Source organism: Sinocyclocheilus anshuiensis, unplaced genomic scaffold (genome assembly GCF_001515605.1).
Source record: "Sinocyclocheilus anshuiensis isolate Anshui unplaced genomic scaffold, SAMN03320099.WGS_v1.1 scaffold43, whole genome shotgun sequence".
In the NCBI taxonomy this organism is placed as follows: Eukaryota; Metazoa; Chordata; class Actinopteri; order Cypriniformes; family Cyprinidae; genus Sinocyclocheilus; species Sinocyclocheilus anshuiensis.
The window spans coordinates 92,095-113,217 of NW_015549580.1; the positions used below are offsets into that span (position 1 = coordinate 92,095).

The window sequence follows — 21,123 nt, forward strand, 5'->3', positions numbered from 1 at the left end:
ATATCAACAGTAACATTCTCAAAATCCAAGTACTTTTCAGCAGCTCTGATAATGATTCTAATTCTTTCAGTCCTGCTTTCGGTTTGAGCAGAGCAATTCACTACTTCAGCGATAAATGCTACGAATGAAACTTTGTCATCCATTACTCCGTTTTTACCTTTACTTTGCTCTTTCCTCAGATGTTTCGATTGTAATGTTGCATTCCTAGTTTCAGTTACTTTAGGTATCTGATTTCCTTTCTTCAAAGCCTCAGCATATGTTATTCCTTCCGCCATTCTAACGTTTTGAACCTTCACCGCATTTTTCCGTACATGACACCCTCCGTAACCTGCACTGTGATCTCCTCCACAGTTGCAGCACTTAGGATTTACACCTTGTCCACACTTGCCATACTCATGATCACCTCCACACCGCGCGCATCTCTGTTTGCCTCTGCATACTGCCGCAACATGACCGAATTTTTGACACTTGTAACATCTTAGCGGCGGGGGAACGTATGGTCTAACCGTATAGCTTACAAATCCCAAATAAACTCTCTCAGGCAGTCTATTTTCATCAAAGTTTAACATTACTGATAGGCTGTCTGTCTTTTCATTATTCCTGACGCACTTGAGCCGTCTGACAAACTTTACTGCTGCTCCAGTTATATTACTTTTAATCTTCTCATCTGCAACATCCGTTGGAATCCCCGTTATAACACCTCTGACCCAATTCTTTTCTTCTGGTATGGAACATTCAACTTTATTTCCAATTATCGATTTTATTCCTAGAGCCGTTTTTTGCTGCCTACTGTCTTTACAAAACAACATCAGCTTGCCATCCCTCAATGTCTTAATGCTTTCAACCGTCCCTATTGTTTCTTTTAGAGTTTTTGTTAGTTTTAAAGGATTAATAGCATTTACAGACTCAGTAAACTTAATCAATACCTTATACTCCTCTTTCCTTCGTCTTACCTGGTGATTTCTAAGTGATTTTTTACTATCCGTTTCTGAAATTTGTCCCCAACTTTTCTTTCTTTTCCGATTTTCTACTACTCTCCATTCGCCGCCTCCACTATCCACATCTCCCACATCATCCTCCATTTCCGGATCACTTCCGGAATCTACGCTACTTCCTACCATCAGCGCTCCAGTCACAATCCAGCTGTCACCAACCGCCTCCCAACGCCCTAACTCTCGGCCGCCATCCCACATTGCGGTTTCCTGCGAAATGCGACGTCATCAGAGAGCGTCGAAAACACCGTCGCAGCTACGCGCCACATTTCATTGTCTTTCTGCAGCGCTGTTTTCAATCTGCATGTGGCCTCTTGCAGGGACGTTGCAGGATTGTGTACGTCTTCTGCGCATGTAAGTATATTTATTCCCTGTAATGTACATAGCTGTGTTTTATTTAAGATACTATTGCGTTTACGGAACGGAATGGGAACTGGATTGTGCTGGAGTGAGAGAGGTGCTTCAAAAATTTTTCCGATCGCTGTTTATCGCTGGCTGTCGCATTAAATACCAGATCATCTAAGTACCCAGTCGTCTCATCTAAATCCTTCTAGTTTTATGCTGTTGCATGCTTGCAATTGAATTAAAGAGTAGCAAATGCTTAGTTGCGGGTTGTATTTGTTTACTTGAAGCGATATATTAATTTAAGCTGATAAAGCTCCGATGTCCTTGCAACTCAGTTTTCAATTTTTTAACTTAAAGGGCTTGTTGAAACTTGCTAAAGAAGATTACGCACAGGGCTAGTTTATAAAGACATGTCTGTGTTGAGCAAGAACAAACAAATAAAAATAAAATAACCATAATACCAGAGTGCTTTTTTTCCCTACGGGTCTCTGCTTTTCGTCTATGTTTGTAGTCTAATATCTCTTAGGTCAATGACTAGATCCATTTATTCATTTAAATGATTGATTTGTGTATTGTAATATTAAAATTCTGACAGAGGACAATAACAAAAAAGTACCATGTTATCACCTAATACAGTCACTTCACCGTGGCACCACCACAGCATTACGATATTCATTTCGAAGTACGTTATTGGTCTTGATATTTTCTCATAATTTGCCAGAGCATCAAAACACACACAAATACAGTGACGGAAAAAAAATACGATGCCTATAATATTAATCATAGATTTAAATGAACATTACAAAGAATACTTTTATACATAATCTCCTGAATATGGCGATGAAAGCAGTGGCTGTTATTCTGTCTTTGATGCTGTGTATCCTAAAGCCCTGAGCTACAAAAGTTGCAACTCTGCGTGACTGCGTATTGGATAAACTGGGTTATTAAGGGCCTCCGGGGGACATTTGTCCGCACATGACCTCTATTCTTTCGGACTGTTTTCTTTTAGGGGAGTGAAGTCGAGGCACGCGCTGCTGAAGACGTTTTAATTTGCACTTCAGGCTTCGGTAGGAGGTTATAAACTGCAGTGCAGCTTCATGTCGGTCACGGTACTGTAACCTCATGTATTATGCATCTGGGAGGGTCGCAGGTGGAGGTTTACTTTCAGTCTGCTGGCTGGTGAAATCTGAAACGAAACCAATAGTTCAACGGCTATGATAAAGTGAGTAGTGCGATGCAGTATTAATATGTCGTGCTGTTAACTGATATGCAGTAATATGAATACAGTCGTCCCGCATGAGTTCTTTCAATATTTAATATACCTAGGGATGATTGCTTGGTGTATATAGATACATGTTCTGACACGTGTTACCCACCTGTCATTGTATTAGAATTAAATGGTGTAATTACCCTTTGTGAAGCTGTATTATGTTGATGAACTTTCAAACGCTTTGAATAATGGCGCCCCCTGCCGTCAGTTTAGAGACATGCGTGTTCTGCGTAAGTTGCTAGCAACAGTTTGAGAGCTTGGAGAAGAATGAAAAGCGAAATTTAACGTGATACGTGCCTAGTTAGCAACACTCCGCCTTTACGCGTTTTCTTTTTTTTCTTTCATTGCTGATATCACTTTTGCAACACGCTTTTCAAAAGCAATAAGACAAGTCTCGGGAGCATCTCGTATAGTGGAGTTTGTGGACCCAAAACGTTTGCAAAAGGCGTTGCTGGAGTTCAGTTTTCATGCGGAACAGCGTTTAGTCAGTGCACGAGTCTGGGCCTCATCTGGGTGATCTGTGTCAGGTTTATCTATCTTTTTACCTTAAGTTGTTTTTGAGGTATGTATAGCTTTTTAATGTGATCTCTTGGGTTGGTTTCATCTGAATGGGATTTTACTAATGTAGGTTATATAATATTCTAAGTTGTCAAAGTGACTGAACTGCAGAATCTGAACTAGAACGAATCAGTAATTCATTGTAAATATTTAAAGACATTAGATACTAGAGTTTTGTAATAAGCACCCTGCTATTTTCATCCTTTTATGTCCCATTTGTGCCTTTGGGTGGTATAACAAAACTGTTCTATACAGGCTTCTCATATTGAGAATTTTAAAAGGGAATTTTAAAATTGAGAGATTGGACCAATTTACCAAAGTCATGAAAATGTTTAAAATCTTGAGAGGTTGTGGAAAAGTCATTTGTATCGTGGATATGCTGTTTTGTTGGTTGGAAATGGCCTTTTGTAAATGCAATCTCTATGCACATGAATGATTTAAAAAAAATCCTTATTACATTTATGCAGAGAAATCAAGAAAATTATGTGTTTAAGAGGTGTGGGAAACCTTTCTATACATTTAAACAATTCCCCTATTTTGTGAACCATATTTTCTAATCCTTTAAAATAAAATAAGTGATTTAAGTACAAAATTCTTTTCAATAACCCATCTACTTCAGCTCACAGTTTTGAAAGCAGTTTTTTTTTTATACTAATTGGCTAAGCTTTCTACCCTCCTAGGCCTTTTCAAGCTAAGCCATTGTCTGTTACTGTACTTTTATTGTTCGAGCGAACAAGTGGTAATTAAAGTACCATGCATTGACATGGTTTAATAAAATCACCTTCTGATACAATTTTTATGCTATGTTAATAAAGTCTATTAAGGGATGGCCTCTATAATGCCAGAATTAGGTTGGGAACTGATGAAAGGACACCAAAACTACAATATTGCCAGAATTAGGTTGGGAACTGATGAAAGGACACCAAAACTACAATATTCACAAGTATCATTTCTTAATGCACATGGAGCATGTGGAATGTGAGTGAGCAGAATCACTTTCCCTCTCGCTTCAGTTTATTTAGAGAGTGAGCTGTTATGTCTGAAGTTACGTGTGAAGCTGCATCAGGGTCACAGTAAGCCAGAGTCTGTGCGGAATTCTCTTGTCTGTGTTGGTATTTGGTGAAAGGCTGTGAAATCAGGTATGTGATTTTTATAGCAGTTAAAATATTGAATTGTACACTGTATGGATGTAACGGTTCTCTGTAAAAAAAACAAACCATAATATTAAGTTATTAGAATGAATAATCGATTAATAATCACAATAATAATCAATTAATAGTTGTTTTTTATTTCATTGGTTAATCAGTAGGCTTTGAATGATTATTCAGCTTTTGCAATTAGTTAAAATATTGAGTTATACATATTCTAATAAATAAAACAAGGCAATCACTTCAGCTTTTGAAAATGATAAAGTGTTATTACAGTTATTTTTGTACAATACAAACAAATATAGATATGGCACACAAAATGGGATTACAGGCAAAGAGACATTACAGGCTCATTCGCCATTTAACTAACTGTATGGAAACGTAAAAGACTGACTGATGTCAAGTTGTAATTCGAATTGAAAGTGACACTTTTTTTTCATGGTTAATACTGTAAAGCTGCTTGCTTTAAAACAATCTATTGCATAAAGCACTATATAAATAAATGTGATCTGATGTGAATTGACTGGAGTGCCAAATTGCAATATCCACATCGCTATGATCAGATACTTTCTTAACTGCTGTTTTTTTTTTATCGCTGTCATTTTTGTTGGGTTTTTACCTTGCATTTTATTTTTTTGAACATTGTTAACTGTAATGAGATTATGATAACCGTAACGTGTTACTGTTTTTAGAAGACTAAATGTGTTCCTGCTAGGGCTGCACAATTAATCGAATTTCTAATCGCAATTACAATTATGGATGCCACAATTACTTAATCGTTCAAAGCGGCAATTAATCGTTCAAAGTCCGCTTATGTTATTCTGCACGCTTAAGATATGTTTTTTTCTTTCTACATGTTATCTTAAGGGTTTTTCCATTGTTTTAGTTTTAGTATAACATTATAATACCATTCATATGTTTTTTTTTTTTTATAATTTAAAGAAGAAACCAATCCGATGTATATTTGACATTTGAGGCTTAATACTATAGAAAAGGTTTTTCAGTTAGTGTTTTCAGCTTGTTTATTTTCATATAAAAATACGGCATGCAGTTGCATCAAACAATGGTATGAACATCATTCAATGTAAATTGTGATAATCGTAATTAATAATCGCAATTACAATTTCATACGAATAATCGACAGTTATGATTTTTGTCATAATCGTGCAGCCCTAGTTCCTACAGAACATTCTACCTCTGACCTGTTGACACTTATTTTGTGCCTTTGTTTATATTTACTATTATTACCTATAATCAATCGGTCCTGCTGCTTTGACTCCAAAACTGCAATACGCACTGAACCGTGAAAAAATTTGAACATGACACCCCTGGTTTACTGGTGTCTAACAAATGATAAAGTGGAGAATGTATGTGGTTAGAAATGTAACTCTCATATTCAGCTTTTTGATTGTGTCTTATGTAATGTGTCATAACCTTGCTATTTTTTTGAGCTATTGTTGCCTGAATCAATTAGAAATAATGAATTTGCGGGATAAGTGCTGCCTATTGACCTGTTGTGTTATGAGGACTGTAGAGTCTTAATAAGCAACTTATTTTAAACTCACAGCAATTCATACTACCTATAGTAGGCTGTTGAGTACTGCATTTTGTAAACTAGTGTTAGCTTCACTGACATCTCGCAATGTTTCGCAAGTCTCTTAAAAAACAGCTTTACTCATCGTTGTACTTTACCTAATATAGTTGCTCGTATTGGGAGAAAATGTCCTTGAGGCTGATGATACACGGGGCAACTGTTTGAGCAATGTTTCTGGGCAATGTTGCCGTCAACGGGCAACCAGATGAGACACAGGGCCTACGACTGATCTAAAGTATCCAGATAGAAATTTGTTGCCCATTCTCAATGGGAAAGTGACCAAGCAACATTGGTCAAAAAAATTGCCCCGCCGCATAAAGTGTTTTCCTCTAATACCCATGACCACTTTCCCTCATCATAAGTATCTGCAAATTACTCACTAAGCCAGAAATAAATTGGTTATGTCACAGTAAGCATGAATAATTAATCTGTGCGCCTTTTACCAAGTCCTCAAATTACAGTGTACTGGGTTGCCGAGAAATGTGCCGACAGGATTTGTGTGTCTGTACAGTGACACTGCAACATCGGAAAGCATGTGTCCCCTTTGCATTCTTTCATGGATTTCTCTGTTGTTCTCTGTCTCTCTGCAGAAGAAGCGGTGCACAGACTAAGCCTTTGGTATCGTTGTGACGTTACATCTAGATACCTGAGAGTCATCCTAACACGTGCACACATCCCATCCACCAAGCCCGACGCTACGCCCTTCTCGCCCCCCACCCCTGCGCTATGAGCAGAGGTAGAGGAGGGTTTCACAAAGATTGCCAGCGATTCTCCCTCCCTCCCCAACAGGGAAAACCTCAGTTTCGTTATATTTACTATTATTACCTATAATCAATCAGTCCTGCTGCTTTGACTCCAAAACTGCAATACGCACTGAACCGTGAAAAAATTTGAACCATGACACCCCTGGTTTACTGGTGTCTAACAAATGATAAAGTGGAGAATGTATGTGGTTAGAAATGTAGCTCTCATATTCAGCTTTTTGATTGTGTCTTATGTAATGTGTCATAACCTTGCTATTTTTTTGAGCTATTGTTGCCTGAATCAATTAGAAATAATGAATTTGCGGGATAAGTGCTGCCTATTGACCTGTTGTGTTATGAGGACTGTAGAGTCTTAATAAGCAACTTATTTTAAACTCACAGCAATTCATACTACCTATAGTAGGCTGTTGAGTACTGCATTTTGTAAACTAGTGTTAGCTTCACTGACATCTCGCAATGTTTTGCAAGTCTCTTAAAAAACAGCTTTACTCATCGTTGTACTTTACCTAATATAGTTGCTCGTATTGGGAGAAAATGTCCTTGAGGCTGATGATACACGGGGCAACTGTTTGAGCAATGTTTCTGGGCAATGTTGCCGTCAACGGGCAACCAGATGAGACACAGGGCCTACGACTGATCTAAAGTATCCAGATAGAAATTTGTTGCCCATTCTCAATGGGAAAGTGACCAAGCAACATTGGTCAAAAAAATTGCCCCGCCGCATAAAGTGTTTTCCTCTAATACCCATGACCACTTTCCCTCATCATAAGTATCTGCAAATTACTCACTAAGCCAGAAATAAATTGGTTATGTCACAGTAAGCATGAATAATTAATCTGTGCGCCTTTTACCAAGTCCTCAAATTACAGTGTACTGGGTTGCCGAGAAATGTGCCGACAGGATTTGTGTGTCTGTACAGTGACACTGCAACATCGGAAAGCATGTGTCCCCTTTGCATTCTTTCATGGATTTCTCTGTTGTTCTCTGTCTCTCTGCAGAAGAAGCGGTGCACAGACTAAGCCTTTGGTATCGTTGTGACGTTACATCTAGATACCTGAGAGTCATCCTAACACGTGCACACATCCCATCCACCAAGCCCGACGCTACGCCCTTCTCGCCCCCCACCCCTGCGCTATGAGCAGAGGTAGAGGAGGGTTTCACAAAGATTGCCAGCGATTCTCCCTCCCTCCCCAACAGGGAAAACCTCAGTTTCGTTCCCACACAACCACTGGTCACCCACGGGGCCCTCGTGTCCCAAGTCCCGTATCTGGAAGCTATCCACACCCTTCCCTTTACTCCACTTGCCCGGGTGCTCCTGGCGTGCCTCCACGTGGTCGTCCTTTTCCCCCTAGCCCCTCTGATCCACCCCTGTGGGCATCCCCCCAGCAGGGCAGTGATCAGATCTCAGACTCAAATGGTGTAAGCTTCCGACAAAAGCAGGTGCAGTTCCTCAGGGGGCAAAGTGCACAGGCTCCACAGTTCAAAGCACCCCAGCAGCGAGGGTCCCAAACCTCTGGCCGAGGGGAAGAGGACTTTACTGGGCCTATCCAGTACCAGGCAGGTTATCGTGACTTTAAAACAAGTGGTAGCAGTTTTGGAAGAAGAGACGGCTACGGCAGAGGCCGAGGAAACTGGCAAAGGGAGCAGAACTTCGGAAATACACCTGGACCTAAGAGAAAGCCACACTGGAATCATCATTTCCAGAAGGGACAGTATTATCCCAATCAATACACTAAGCACTACTGGAATGCACAGGCAGATGATTTGTCCTCGGGCCTTCATAGTCTGAGTTTGGGTGACCGGATAACAAGGGTGGGCACCTCTGACACCTCGTCCTGCAGTAGCCTTGCCAACGAGGTTTCCAGTTCTCCTGGCTCGGTCAGAGAGTCTCTGTATTTGACCCCTGAGATCCAGCAACAGGTCCTTGCTTTTTTGACGTCACTCGGGCCAGACGAGACCATTCAGGCCAGGGCCTTGGGTAAAAAGCTCGGCCTTCCCAAGGCAATTGTTAATAAGGCTTTATATGCCCTCTTACGGACAAACCAAGCAGTGAAACAAGGTGAGATTCCTCCACTGTGGAGACACCGCAAGGAAGAGGACGGTGAGCCCATCAAAGAGAGAGACCAAACGCAGTCTTCAAAGGATACTGAGAAAAGGCCAGGTCAGAAGTCATCCATAAGCCAAGAGGTTAGAGGGGATCTCACCAGCACCAGTGCTCCCTCTGCATCACAGACCCTCATTGAGGCTGACAGCGATTCCACTGACCAGTCGGAGGACTCTGAAGTTGAAGATACCTGTGAAACATTGCTTCCTGACCAGAATCAAAAGACTCTTTTACCTGCTGTGCAGTCAGTAACATTGTCAACAATGGCCGATTCTAAAGATTGCAAAGAGAAGATCCTACAGTACCTCTATGAAGCAGGTACAGGCAGTGCGCTTGTGATTGCCAAGAACCTTGGCCTGCGAAGTGCCAAGCAGGTTAATCCCACACTCTATGCCATGGAGAAACAAGGTGACGTAAGTCGTGACACCGAAGTTACACCACATACCTGGTCGCTTAGTGCACACCGGCAGGAAAAGATGGGCCGCCAAAGAAAAGTCGCTGCTACTGCAATACAGGATGTAAACAGTGCAGAGATGTTGAACTTTGCAGCTGAAGGGATTACAAATGTAAATTATGGATTTGAGTTTTCAGGTGGTACCGCAGCAGAGCCAATGGATGGGGGAGAAAATCTATTGGATAATATTTTAGACAACAACACATTTGATAACACGAAGCTTGACATGCCTGGCCTTGAGCCGATACCTCCCAAACCCAGTGAACTTTCCTCTTCCACCTTCCACTTCTTCCAACCTCCTCCCGATCAGTTGTCCTACTATCAGGATATGGCCAGTAATGGAGGAGAATGTTCACAGTGGGCATCTGACGATATTCCAGAATTCCTGAACACGATTCGCTCCAAGGTTGCCGTTTCATTGGCTGCTCCCCCTCCCCCGGCCCAAAGCCTGGAGTCAAGCAGATTGCAGAAACTGAAAGAGGCCCTCAGTAAGAACCCAGTTAGCGGACTGATGGAGTTTGCTCAGCATCTTGGACACACTTGTGAATTCCTGCTTCTGGACCAGTCTGGACCCTCACATGATCCCAGGTTAGTTGATGACAAGCTTGTTTATGGGTGCATCTGAGCATTTGTTTGTCTGTGTTAATACAGTCTTTGCCTCTAGCTTTTTTGGAAGTGTGTTTTTGGAATGTTTGGAAAGCTGCTACACAGCGGTGATTAATTTAAGAATTGGTGAAACAGCCAAGGCTTTTTGGAGATGTTACATAAGTTATGTTCTCTTGCTAGTGAATTTTGGTGAAATGGGGTTAAATGATTAAGAATTAGTAGAAACACACCAACTGTGTTTTCATGGATTAATAGTTTGAGGTTTTTCTTTTTGTCTCAAGGTTTCGGATGCAGGTCATGTTAGATGGCCGTAGGTTTCCACCGGCTGAGGGTCTAAACAAAAAAGTGGCCAAAAAAGATGCTGCAGCCACAACCCTGAAGATTCTTTGGAGGGAGTTGGAAGGAGCAGGTGGTGACGAAGAGGAAGAACCAAGCATGGAGGGAGCTGAGTCAACCACTGACCTGGCAGATGATATGATAGTATGTCTGTTTTCAGTTTTCATTGTCAAAGTTGACACTGGCTTGAAACCTAGTTATTTAATCTCTCATAGCAGTTTTGATATCATATTTTACCTTTAACTGAACTTGTATATGTATGTTTTCAAAATGTTGTGTATAAAATATTTTGTGTGGAAATATTTAAAGATAATACTGATTTAAATCAAGATAAAATGTATTTATTTTCTCTTTGTCTCATTTCTAAAGGGTGGTTCGGATACTCCGCCCCAGGCTCTGTCTCGCTCTCTACCTGGAGGAAAGAACCCTGTATCTGTCCTGATGGAGCACAGCCAGCGCAGTGGGCATGCCATCCAGTTTATCAAGACAGGACAGGAAGGGCCACCCCATGATCCACGGTAAAACACATCCAACAGTGAAGGGCTTTTGGTTACATCTTTTTAATCCTGCTTCAGAAAGTCACATGCTTTTTGTCCGGATGTGTTTTCCAGGCTCTTCTGTCCCCTTGCTGTCCCCATATTCTCCGCATATTTCATGCACCTTCTGTATTATCTCCTCTCGCTCTTGCTCTCCCTCTTTAAGTCCTTGACTCTCCTTTTTTCTTTTTTTTAACATTTCTCCATTTCCCCTTGTTGCTGTTACTGAACCTACTGAGCTTTATGTTGTTGTTTTGTTAGTGTTATTCTTTTTTCTTCCCAGCTTCTTTTTCTGTTCCCCTTTTCTTGCTGTATGTGTTTTTCTGTCCTTAATTCCCTTTCCCCCTATAGTGTGACTTTGCTGGCTTTAAAACACAATGTCTGCTTTGTGTAATCCTGGCCCAAAATTTTATTTGTATCCTTTTTTTTTTTTACACTTTTTTTATCTTTCTTTTGTTTCTCTTCTTACACCGTTTCCCCAAATTGGGTTTGAGTCTGTATCAAATTTTCACTGACAAATTTAAAGAAATAATGAAAATAATATTGAAATCATGATTTGGCCTAGTACGATTATTAAACTGAATGTTAAATTAAATTAACATATAGTCTATATGCGTGTTTCAGAGTGTTTGCAGTGATCTACACAAACCTGGGAGCTGTACAAAATCTCATGATCTGAACTGAGTTAAAAATGTTAAATTAGGTGCTTATTAAAAATATATTGTCAGTAGGCCTGTCGCAATAATCAATATATTGACTTATTGCGCAATATATGTACATGATTTGTTGTGAAAACCTGGCAACCTCTTCTTAAAAGCATTGGAGACCTCAAGAGGAGGAAACGCATCAAACTAACAAAACACCCCGATCAAGTTCAAGCAGGTAAGTTTCAATTACATTTTCAAATGTATGGTTAACAGTGTTTATGTCATATCAGTCCGTCAGAAAAAGATGTTGTATTTTTTGTTAGTTAGTTAGTTGTAATTCGTGGCTGAATATTTCTAGCAGGTTTTAAAAGCCCTTTAAAATTAAATATGAACACAGTTTGGATTAAATAAAAGTACAGTCAAATTTTATTTTCTACTTGTTACTTTGCACTTTTTGTTAGAAAATGTTTATTTACTATTTATTCAGGTTTTTTAAGGTATCTAATATTTTGATACTTAATTTCCATGATCTAAATATTCTTAAAAATTAAAAGTTTGTTGTCATTAGGAAGTGTGTAGGGCTTCTTGCATTATTATACTGTTACATTATGATTATATATTCAGTGGCATAAAATGGTCTTTAAAATGACTAATATCGCTTATCACAATTATTTGTGGGGCAATATATCGCACAACAATAAGTTGTTATCGTGACAGGCCTAATTGTCAGACACTCACAAAAAAGTATTCCTTCATTTTTTCGCCAAATTAACTTTCTTCAGATGCATGGCCTTTCCTAGAATAGAAAATGAGAAGTTTTTCTTGCAGTGTATTCCCAATGTAGTTTCAGTAAGATCTTTTGTCTTATTTACCCTTGATATCTAAGCAGCAGCAAAATGAGATCTTAAAGGGTTAGTTCACCCAAAAATTAAAATCTGGCTGTTTTACTCACCCCCGAGGCATCCTAGGTGTATATGACTTTCTTTTTTAATTATATTAAAAATTGTCCTGGCTATTCCAAACTCTATCATTGCAGTCAGCGGGTGTTGCAGTGCTTCAGTCCAAAAGAAGTTAAATAAATAGCGCCCAACCATTAAAAAAAATGTCTCACACGGCTCCGGGGGGTGAACAAAGGCCTCCTGTAGCGAATCGATGCGTTTTTGTAAGAAAAATATCCATATTCCAATATCGTGACTTTGCTGGTGATACACAGCCCTAATGAAGTATGAGGTCGGCTTTGTGCATGCGCCGCTCGGAAGTGACGAATGCGGCAATGCAGTGGAGAAAACAAAACAAAGGTTATGAATTAAAGTACAAAACGAGAATTTGTAAAGAAGAATGTCGGAGGATTTCGATATAAGCCAAGAGGAGACTGGTTTTCCTTTGCTAAAGTAAGGAAACTTTGCTTCCTTTGATCCTGTAAACAAACGTTGGTTTTCACGAGACTCACTGGCGCATGCGCAGCGCTGACCTCATACTTCATCAGCCCGGAACTGCTTCCGTGTACAACTGTTGGTGCAAGCTACATTAAAGTGATTATTACGTTTTGAATATGGATATTTTTCTTACAAAAAAGCATCGATTCGCTACAGGAGGCCTTTTTTCACCCCCCGGAGCCGTGAGACAAATTTTTTTTTGTGGTTGGGCACTTTTTATTTCACTTCTTTTGGACTGAAGCACTGCAATGATAGAGCTTGGAATAGCCAGGACAATTTTTAATATAACTCCGACTGGATTCATTTATGCATTTAGCAGACATGCTAAATCCAAAGCGACGTACAGTGCATTCAGGCTATAAATTTTTTACCAATATGTAATATAATATAATTAATATAACTCAGACTGGATTCGTCTGAAAGAAGAAAGTCATATACACCTAGGATGCCTCTGGGGTGAGTAAAACGCAGCCTAATTTTCATTTTTGGGTGAACTAACCCTTTAAATATATGTTGTTGCATTTCAAAATGCAATATGATTTTATAGACAAATTTGCAGCTTCTAAATGTTGTACAGTTGTTCAAACGCTCAGTCACACCATAAAATTACAAAACAAAACAGACAGAGCAGTGAAACCTGATCTCTAATTAGAAAAAAACGCTTTTATTTTATTTTAGGACTGAGCAGTAAGTTGCAGCTGTATTTTTGCAGACGTGCATATTGTATAACAGATTGATGAATGTAGTTTCACTTTATTTCTTGTACAGCAGGTTAAATGAGAAATCTTAGTGTTGGATTTGGTTCAGGAAAGCCTCCGCAAACATTCATATAGAGATCTCTCATGTGCCAGTGGATATTCATGGCCTTTAGTAAAAGAGTTGCTCTGATTACTGGCCTTGATGTAAATACAGCACTGCCTGCCAAATTAGCATTACCAGACAAAAATATTTTTTGGCTCCAGTAGACAAAATCATGAATTGACATCATGCTTGTATGCATAATTTCATATTTTTTTATTTCTCTGCAATTCTCAATGTTTTAATGTGATTTATTGCTGCAACAAATAATTGTACGTGTCAATAGCTGAAGAAGCAGAGGTAGCTGGTAGTTACAGAAGACAAACGCGATCTTTCAGAAATCATTCTAATATGCTGATTTATTCAGTTGTAACCGTTTCATTCTGTTCTGTGTGAAACTATCCATCCAAACTGATTGGAGGATTCAGAGCTCGATGGAAAAGTACTGCCTCATTAGATTTTAAAGACGGTGTCCAATGTGATTTGTCATTTTCACTCCTTTCTCCCACCGTCTTTCTTCATTTTTCTTCTCTTCCTGTGTCAGGTTTATGTTCCGTGTAAAGGTTGGGGAGCGTCTCTTCCAAGAAGCTTCAGCACCCAGTAAGAAAGCAGCGAGGCAGCTGGCAGCGGAGGAGGCCGTGAAAGAACTAATGGGAGATGGACTACTACATCTTAACAAGGTGAAGAGAAGTTTGGAGACCGTACAAGAAGGAAAAGAGGACTATTTGAAAGACGGGAAAAGGAGAATTTGGTGTGCTGGAAGATTAAACGAAATCTTTCTCTTTCAGCCTCCAGGTACTTTCTGCCCTCTGGGAGACAATGAGTCTCAGCCAGCGATTCCCACATGCCCCTCACTACCCCCTCTGACGGCAGCTGAGCTCCAGGCGGCCCATGAAGCAGGTGTGGGTGACCTTATCAACCACCTGAACAACAATGCTGTGTCCGGCCTGCTCGAGTACGCCCGTGCTCGAGGCTTCGCTGCTGAGATCCGCCTGGTGGGCCAGTCCGGACCCTCACACGAGCCCAAGTACACGCGCACTCTTACTCGGTCACGTTTTTGTGATCTTTATGTCCATATCACAAAAGCAGCAGGATTCTCATCTCAGTGTGTCTGACTCCCTGCTGCACGGCCACACATTAAAAAGATCAAATCAAATCATCTTACTTCTCTCTCTTTAAGGTTTACATACCAGGCTAAATTGGGAGGGCGGTGGTTTCCTGCAGTGTGTGCTAGTAATAAAAAGCAGGGGAAGCAGGAGGCAGCGGACGCTGCTCTTCGAGTGCTTATTGGAGAAGCAGAGAAAGCAGCGCGTACTGGAGAGCTCACGCCAGAGGTATTAAATGCAGCAACTTTGATGAAAGTTGATAATAAAACTAGCAGTAGCTTTTAACTATGCATTAACTTGTGATTAACAAAGTGTCATTAAATATTGAGCGGTCAAAAACTTTAAGCAATACAAAATTCAATTTTGGTGGGTTTTTGCAACATGTGTTGCTATATTTGAAAAACTGTCTAGATAAGTTTCTGATAGACAGACCTGGCATTTTATGTTTGTAGCTTTTGTTATGTAACTTTTTTTGCACACAACATTTACATCGCCAAGTGTTGCTTCCGTTCCTGCAATTTGACTTTATAATGTTGCAGTTTACTGAGTAAGAAAACTTTGAATAGTATTTTTTTTTAACAATATTTTGTGTAATTCAATTATATTTAATCGCCAAAACAAATGTTAATTTCGGGCCCTATTTGAAAGGTTTTTACACACAAAATTATATGTAGTACTATCCTGAATTGTATTGTGTGTGAATTTACATTTAATTCCACTTTTTTTTATATATATTTATTTATAAATGTATATATTTTTGTTCATACCATAAATATTGTGTGTTTATTTTATTTATTTATTATATACAAAGCCAATTTGCTAGATTAGTGACCAGTTTTACATGATTTCTCTGTACAGTGGTCATTATTCAGAAATAGTTGACTGGAGAATGCTGCTCTTGACCATTCAGAAGTCTTCCAGAGAGATGTGCAAGATAATAATTATTCAAATTGATTTTGTATGTTTCAGCTGCCGGTATCGGGCAGTACGATGCATGATCAGATCGCCATGCTAAGCCATCAGCGCTTTAATGCACTCACAGCACGCATCCAGCACAGCCTTCTGGGTAGGAAGATTCTTGCTACCATCGTGATGCGGAAAGGATCAGATACTCTTGGAACAGTTGTCAGCCTTGGGACCGGTACAAGCACAAACACATATAGACTTAAACACAGACACAGCCAACATGATGTGTGCACTGTAATTAGAGATGTGCTGTAATTGTTGCCTTACGCCTGTAGGAAACCGCTGTGTGAAGGGAGAGGAGCTTAGCCTTCGAGGGGACACCGTTAATGACTGCCACGCAGAAATCATCTCCAGGAGAGGCTTTATCCGGTATCAGCTTGCAGCAGAACTTTCTCTCTCCCTCATTGGCAATTGCATAATTCATTTTTCCTCTCATTCTACAGCTTTTTCCGTCTCATTCTTCAAGATGAAGGAGTCTTATTTCACAGTAGCTCATAAATATATTGACTTTATATTTAGTGTTCTGCAGATGTTACTGTGAGACAGTCAGAATGTCTTCTCATATGCCTGCTGTCTTTCTCAGTGACTATGGTACATTTGAGTTATAAATCATTTGAAAATATATATTAAATTTATTAATATTATTTTAAAATAACCATTTGTGCTGATATGGCAATAATATGAACACAATGTCAATTAATAATATATTAAAAAATAATATTATCTCTCTCTATACAATTAAATACATTTAAATATGCACAAAGATTGTATATTTAAAATATTAATAATTTATATAGTTTATTTTTAACATTATATTTTCATTCTATATATAGTGAATATAATTAAAATGCATTAATTCATTATTATTATTATTAATATCGAAATAACTTATATTAACACCGTTAAAATCTAGAAGAAAAATTGTGGGTGAGATGTGTAAAAAGCACCATCTATTAACTATTACAAAAATTATATTGATTTTGATCAACAGCCCTAAAAGTAGAATAATTTAAATCTATGTTAAATAACGTGTCTTGTTTGTAAAATCTGTATGGCTCAGGTTTTTGTACTGTGAGCTGATGAAGCATTGGGAAAGCCCTGGTGATGAGACTGTTTTTGAGGTGGCAGACGACGGGAAGCTGAAGATCAAACCTGACATCACCTTTCATCTGTATATTAGGTGAGACATGCACTTCCTCTGCTCCGAGCTAGTTTCAGAACAGAGATTCATCTGCAAACATGGATAACACTGCTTTCATGTGCTCTCTTCTTTGTCTCACAGCACTGCTCCATGTGGTGATGGTGCTCTGTTCGATAAGTCGTGCAGCGAGGCCGCCGAATTAATCGGCTCTCAGCACATGCCTCTCTTCGAGAACATTAAACAGGGAAAGCTCAGAACCAAGGTGGAGAATGGTAAGAGACCGAAAAACCTCTGTAAATAATGGTAAAAAAAAACAAACAACAAATACAGGTTCTCAGATTAATCAAGATCTTCTGAATGATTTAATATTTATTCAAACATTCAATTTAAAGACCCATCCAATAACATTTATCTTTTGAAATTTCTGATCTTAAATGGCCAGCGACTGTATGCACATGCTGTGGCATAATTCCAGGACCTCAGGTACACAAACTCTATTGCGCTAACTGTCGGATTAAGACAGATGCACTCAGCAGTGTTCATCAGTGCCATCTGGTTATGGTTATCTCGCCAAAGAGTTTCTCTGTAGCCACGTGATTGTGGCCTTTTGCCAGGCAAAACTGCCATTGTCTAGTGGGATAGGAGAAAAGCTATTACGTGGCAAAAAAAAAAAAATGGTTGGCAGGTAAGCTGACATATTCCTGTGGATTTAACTTGACAGGTCGGCACTTGATGTTGGCAGTTGTGATTGGGTAGCTGTTGTGTTGACCCCTAACACTGCTGACAAGGAAGTAAAAAAAAAAACAGCCTCATGATATATTGTGACAGCGATAAGTCAGATGCTTGCTTACAGCTAATACCTAGTTTGCCACTGTAGACGGTGTTAAAGTCTTCTCCTTTGAACATGTACTTGTCTCTTCATGTATTCTGGTATATTATTGAATGATCTAAGATTCCCCATCCCTTCCTTTTCTCAGGTGAAGGTACCATCCCAGTGGAGTCCAGTGATATTGTGCCCACCTGGGATGGCATTCAGCATGGTGAGCGCCTGAGGACCATGAGCTGCAGCGACAAGATCCTGCGCTGGAACGTACTCGGTCTACAGGGCGCGCTCCTTAGCCACTTCATCCACCCCGTCTATTTGAGCTCTATCACTCTTGGTAAACATTCTTTACCATGCTTTGAGTATTGATGTGCAGTGTTTTCAAGACGGACTGTCTTTTGTGTGATTTATTTAATTATATTTGCAATAAAGGCTTTACATCAAAGTCCTAAAGGTCTGTTTAATTGAAACTGATTTAAAGATCAGGTAAAAAAATAACGAATTAAATTATATAAAATGATGAATAATTATATATTATAATTATCATTGAAAATTTCTTATAAAATGTATTGTTATTGTTATTATTATTATTATTATTATTAGAATAATTTAAAAATACAAAATATATAGTTATATTAATTATATTAAAACTATAGTTTTAAAATTAATACGTATTACTACTAATATTATTGTTATAATGAAGTTATATAAAATGTAGTATAATAATTATTTTACAATTCATTATAAAATATTATTATTGAAATACTATATATTTTATGAAATATAAATCATGTAAATTATCATTTTAAAATTCATAATTACTACAATTATTTTAAAAAATGATATATTTTAAGAAATTGTATTGAAATCATAATGTATTATAAAAATTATTATTATTGGTAATAGTATTAATAACAATAGATAAATAAAAATATATTAATCATATATTATATTCGAATGATCATTTTAATAATCATTTATTTCCATATGATATATTTTATGAAATTCTATAAAAAGGAAATGTATTATAAAATGTATTATTATTATTTAAATATCTTAAAGTTCGAGCTTTATTCATAGACTATTTTTTGATATGTGTTTTTTCAGGGTACCTCTACAGCCATGGTCACCTGACTCGAGCGGTATGCTGCCGTTTGGCCAGAGACGGGGATGTGTTCAAAAAGAGTTTACCAGCAAACTTTACTCTGAACCACCCTGAGGTACACTCACACAAAACACACTGCATTTAGTACTATGACACTTTAGTTTTCACTTCATTTCTATATTGTTGGTGCAGGTGGGCAGGGTGAGTGTGTATGACTCCACACGCCACACAAATAAGACCAAAGAGTCCAGTGTTAACTGGAGTCATCCGGACCAGATTGCCGTGGAGGTGCTGGATGGCACCAAGGGCAAAGTGGACAGGTGAGAGACAGACCCATCCATCAAATATCACAGTGATTAAAAAGAAATCCGGCTAATCTCACTAATTGAATATTTATCCAAAGCACTTTATCCAAACACCTAGACACCTGCTTTCATTCACGATCTATCTTTCTCTTTTCATGCCAGTCCCAAGATGGAGGTATCGCGGGTTTCCAAGTCCAATCTGTTCCATCTCTTCCACGCTTTGTGCCAGCGTGCAGGCCGAGCCGATCTGTTGGCACTACCGTCCTACGCCCATGCTAAGATGGCCGCCACTTCATTCCAGGATGCCAAGAGGCTGTTCTTCCTGGCGCTGAACCAACATGGATATGGCGCCTGGATCGGGAAGCCCTTGGAAGAAAAAAGTTTCGAGGGAGAAGCCAGAAGCTCTGATCTAAGGGGAGGAAGCGGAGACGGACAGGCGCCGGACCCTCCAGGTTGCGCTGTTGACCCCAATAGCTGCTTGAGCTCAAACAACAACAACTTTAACTCTGCAGCACAGGGCTTTTAGGAATAGAGAGAGATGAAGAGATGGAGGGAGTGGAGGAGTGGCCAGCGGCAAAGAGAGAAAGAATTGAGGAGGTTTATCTTGTAGAGAGGGAGAAGCAGGGTAAGCCTGTGGCTTTGGGATTTCAACTTTAACCATCATGACAAAGCAGAAACGGATGCTGCCATGGCAACAGAGCTATAAACCCAAGGCAAATTGGACTTTTATGAGACATGAAGTAGAAGATTTTCTTTTTTAGAAAGCTATATCTACAGGGTTGCATTTGTTGTAGTGGGTTTCCCGTTCTCATTTTTTCCCACTTGCTACCATCACAATACTGTGTTATTTGAATGTGTGGCCACATTGCTGTAGGGTAATTCGGTTTCTCACTTTTTCTCTCGTAGTCTTTTTGATTAATATGATACATTTAGGTATTTCTAACTCAATAAAAAGAATAATGATTGACAGCTGATGCTAGTCAGGTCACATATTTAGAGACATTCAGTTGGGTTGCAATGGATCCTTTGTGACTTGAAGTGGTTTAAGGGTTAGTTCACTCAAAAACTGAAAATTGTCATTTATTCACCCTCCCGCTGTTCCAAACCTGCATGATTTTTGTTTCCCTTTTGTGGAGCATGAAGATATTTTGAGAAATGTCTGTTGTTTTTGTATGTACAGTAGAAGTCAATACATTATTCAAAATATATTTTGTGTTCTTCAGATATGAAGAAATGTATACAGGTTTAGAATGACATGAGGGTTAGTAAATGATAGAATTTGAATTTTTGGGTGAACTATCACTAAGTTGATTATCATATACTAATTTGCAATTTACCCACTTTTTTATTCCTATAAATTCTCTATTCACTTCAGTTCTGCAGTTCTTCATGAAATGATGTTCCACATACCAAACCTGGACTAGACTGCTTGAAATCTATACATAATGTACATACAGATACATATGCACACAGATGTATATATAAGGTCTGTTGAACGAGTTTATATATATGCGTGTGTGTTTATGTATGTGTATATATTGTATGTATATATTTTGTAATAATTCGTAACTTTGAAATCTTATTATTTTCTATCTTTTCATTTTTAGGATGCCTTTTTATATAATATATGTATGTTTTGTTTGACTGTTGTTTATGTGTGGTGTTTGGGAGGCTCGTGATAGATACTGCATGCAGCCAGTCTATATTCTGATTCGTGATAGCTATAGCGGCGGAAGAACGGCACAAACCAATCATATGCACATTTGTATGTGTGTGTGTGCATGCATCTTGAACTGTTTCTTGGAATATTATTTGCCCTGCTTATGTTTAATGTGTTTAAACACTGTTAATTGATGAAAAAACAAACAAAAAGTGGATCCCATTGCAAAAAAAACAGAAAAATCCACATCCAGGCACTCACATAGCAAGCAGAGTAAAAAGCCTTTAATTATAAGACAGGGCTACATATTTAAAAAAAAAAAAAAAAAACGGTTAATTGATGCACTGCTTCAAGACTAAAGCAATACTAACATTCTCTTTCCTTCCAGCAAATGTGAATCTGTATGCCTCAAACATTTGTCGTCAAATC

General features: G+C 38.8%; 1 protein-coding gene and 1 long non-coding RNA gene across 2 annotated transcripts; one reads left to right on the top strand and one right to left on the bottom strand.

Annotated features, from left to right (window-relative positions):
• Positions 1-6,495: 6,495 nt before the first annotated feature.
• Positions 6,496-7,919, bottom strand: LOC107657643 (uncharacterized). Its single transcript, XR_001630707.1, has 2 exons — positions 7,876-7,919; positions 6,496-6,703 (listed from the first exon to the last, which is right to left on the bottom strand). It is a non-coding gene; the product is annotated as an uncharacterized LOC107657643 (long non-coding RNA).
• LOC107657642 (double-stranded RNA-specific adenosine deaminase-like) lies at positions 7,643-19,902 on the top strand. The gene is made up of 14 exons (XM_016445797.1): positions 7,643-9,817; positions 10,117-10,315; positions 10,541-10,689; positions 14,133-14,268; positions 14,377-14,615; positions 14,769-14,922; positions 15,664-15,835; positions 15,936-16,029; positions 16,721-16,840; positions 16,943-17,073; positions 17,779-17,961; positions 18,732-18,844; positions 18,922-19,049; positions 19,197-19,902. The coding sequence occupies exons 1-14, from the start codon at positions 7,806-7,808 to the stop codon at positions 19,558-19,560; spliced, it is 4,194 nt and encodes a 1,397-aa protein (XP_016301283.1). The 5' UTR covers positions 7,643-7,805; the 3' UTR covers positions 19,561-19,902.
• Positions 19,903-21,123: the final 1,221 nt, after the last annotated feature.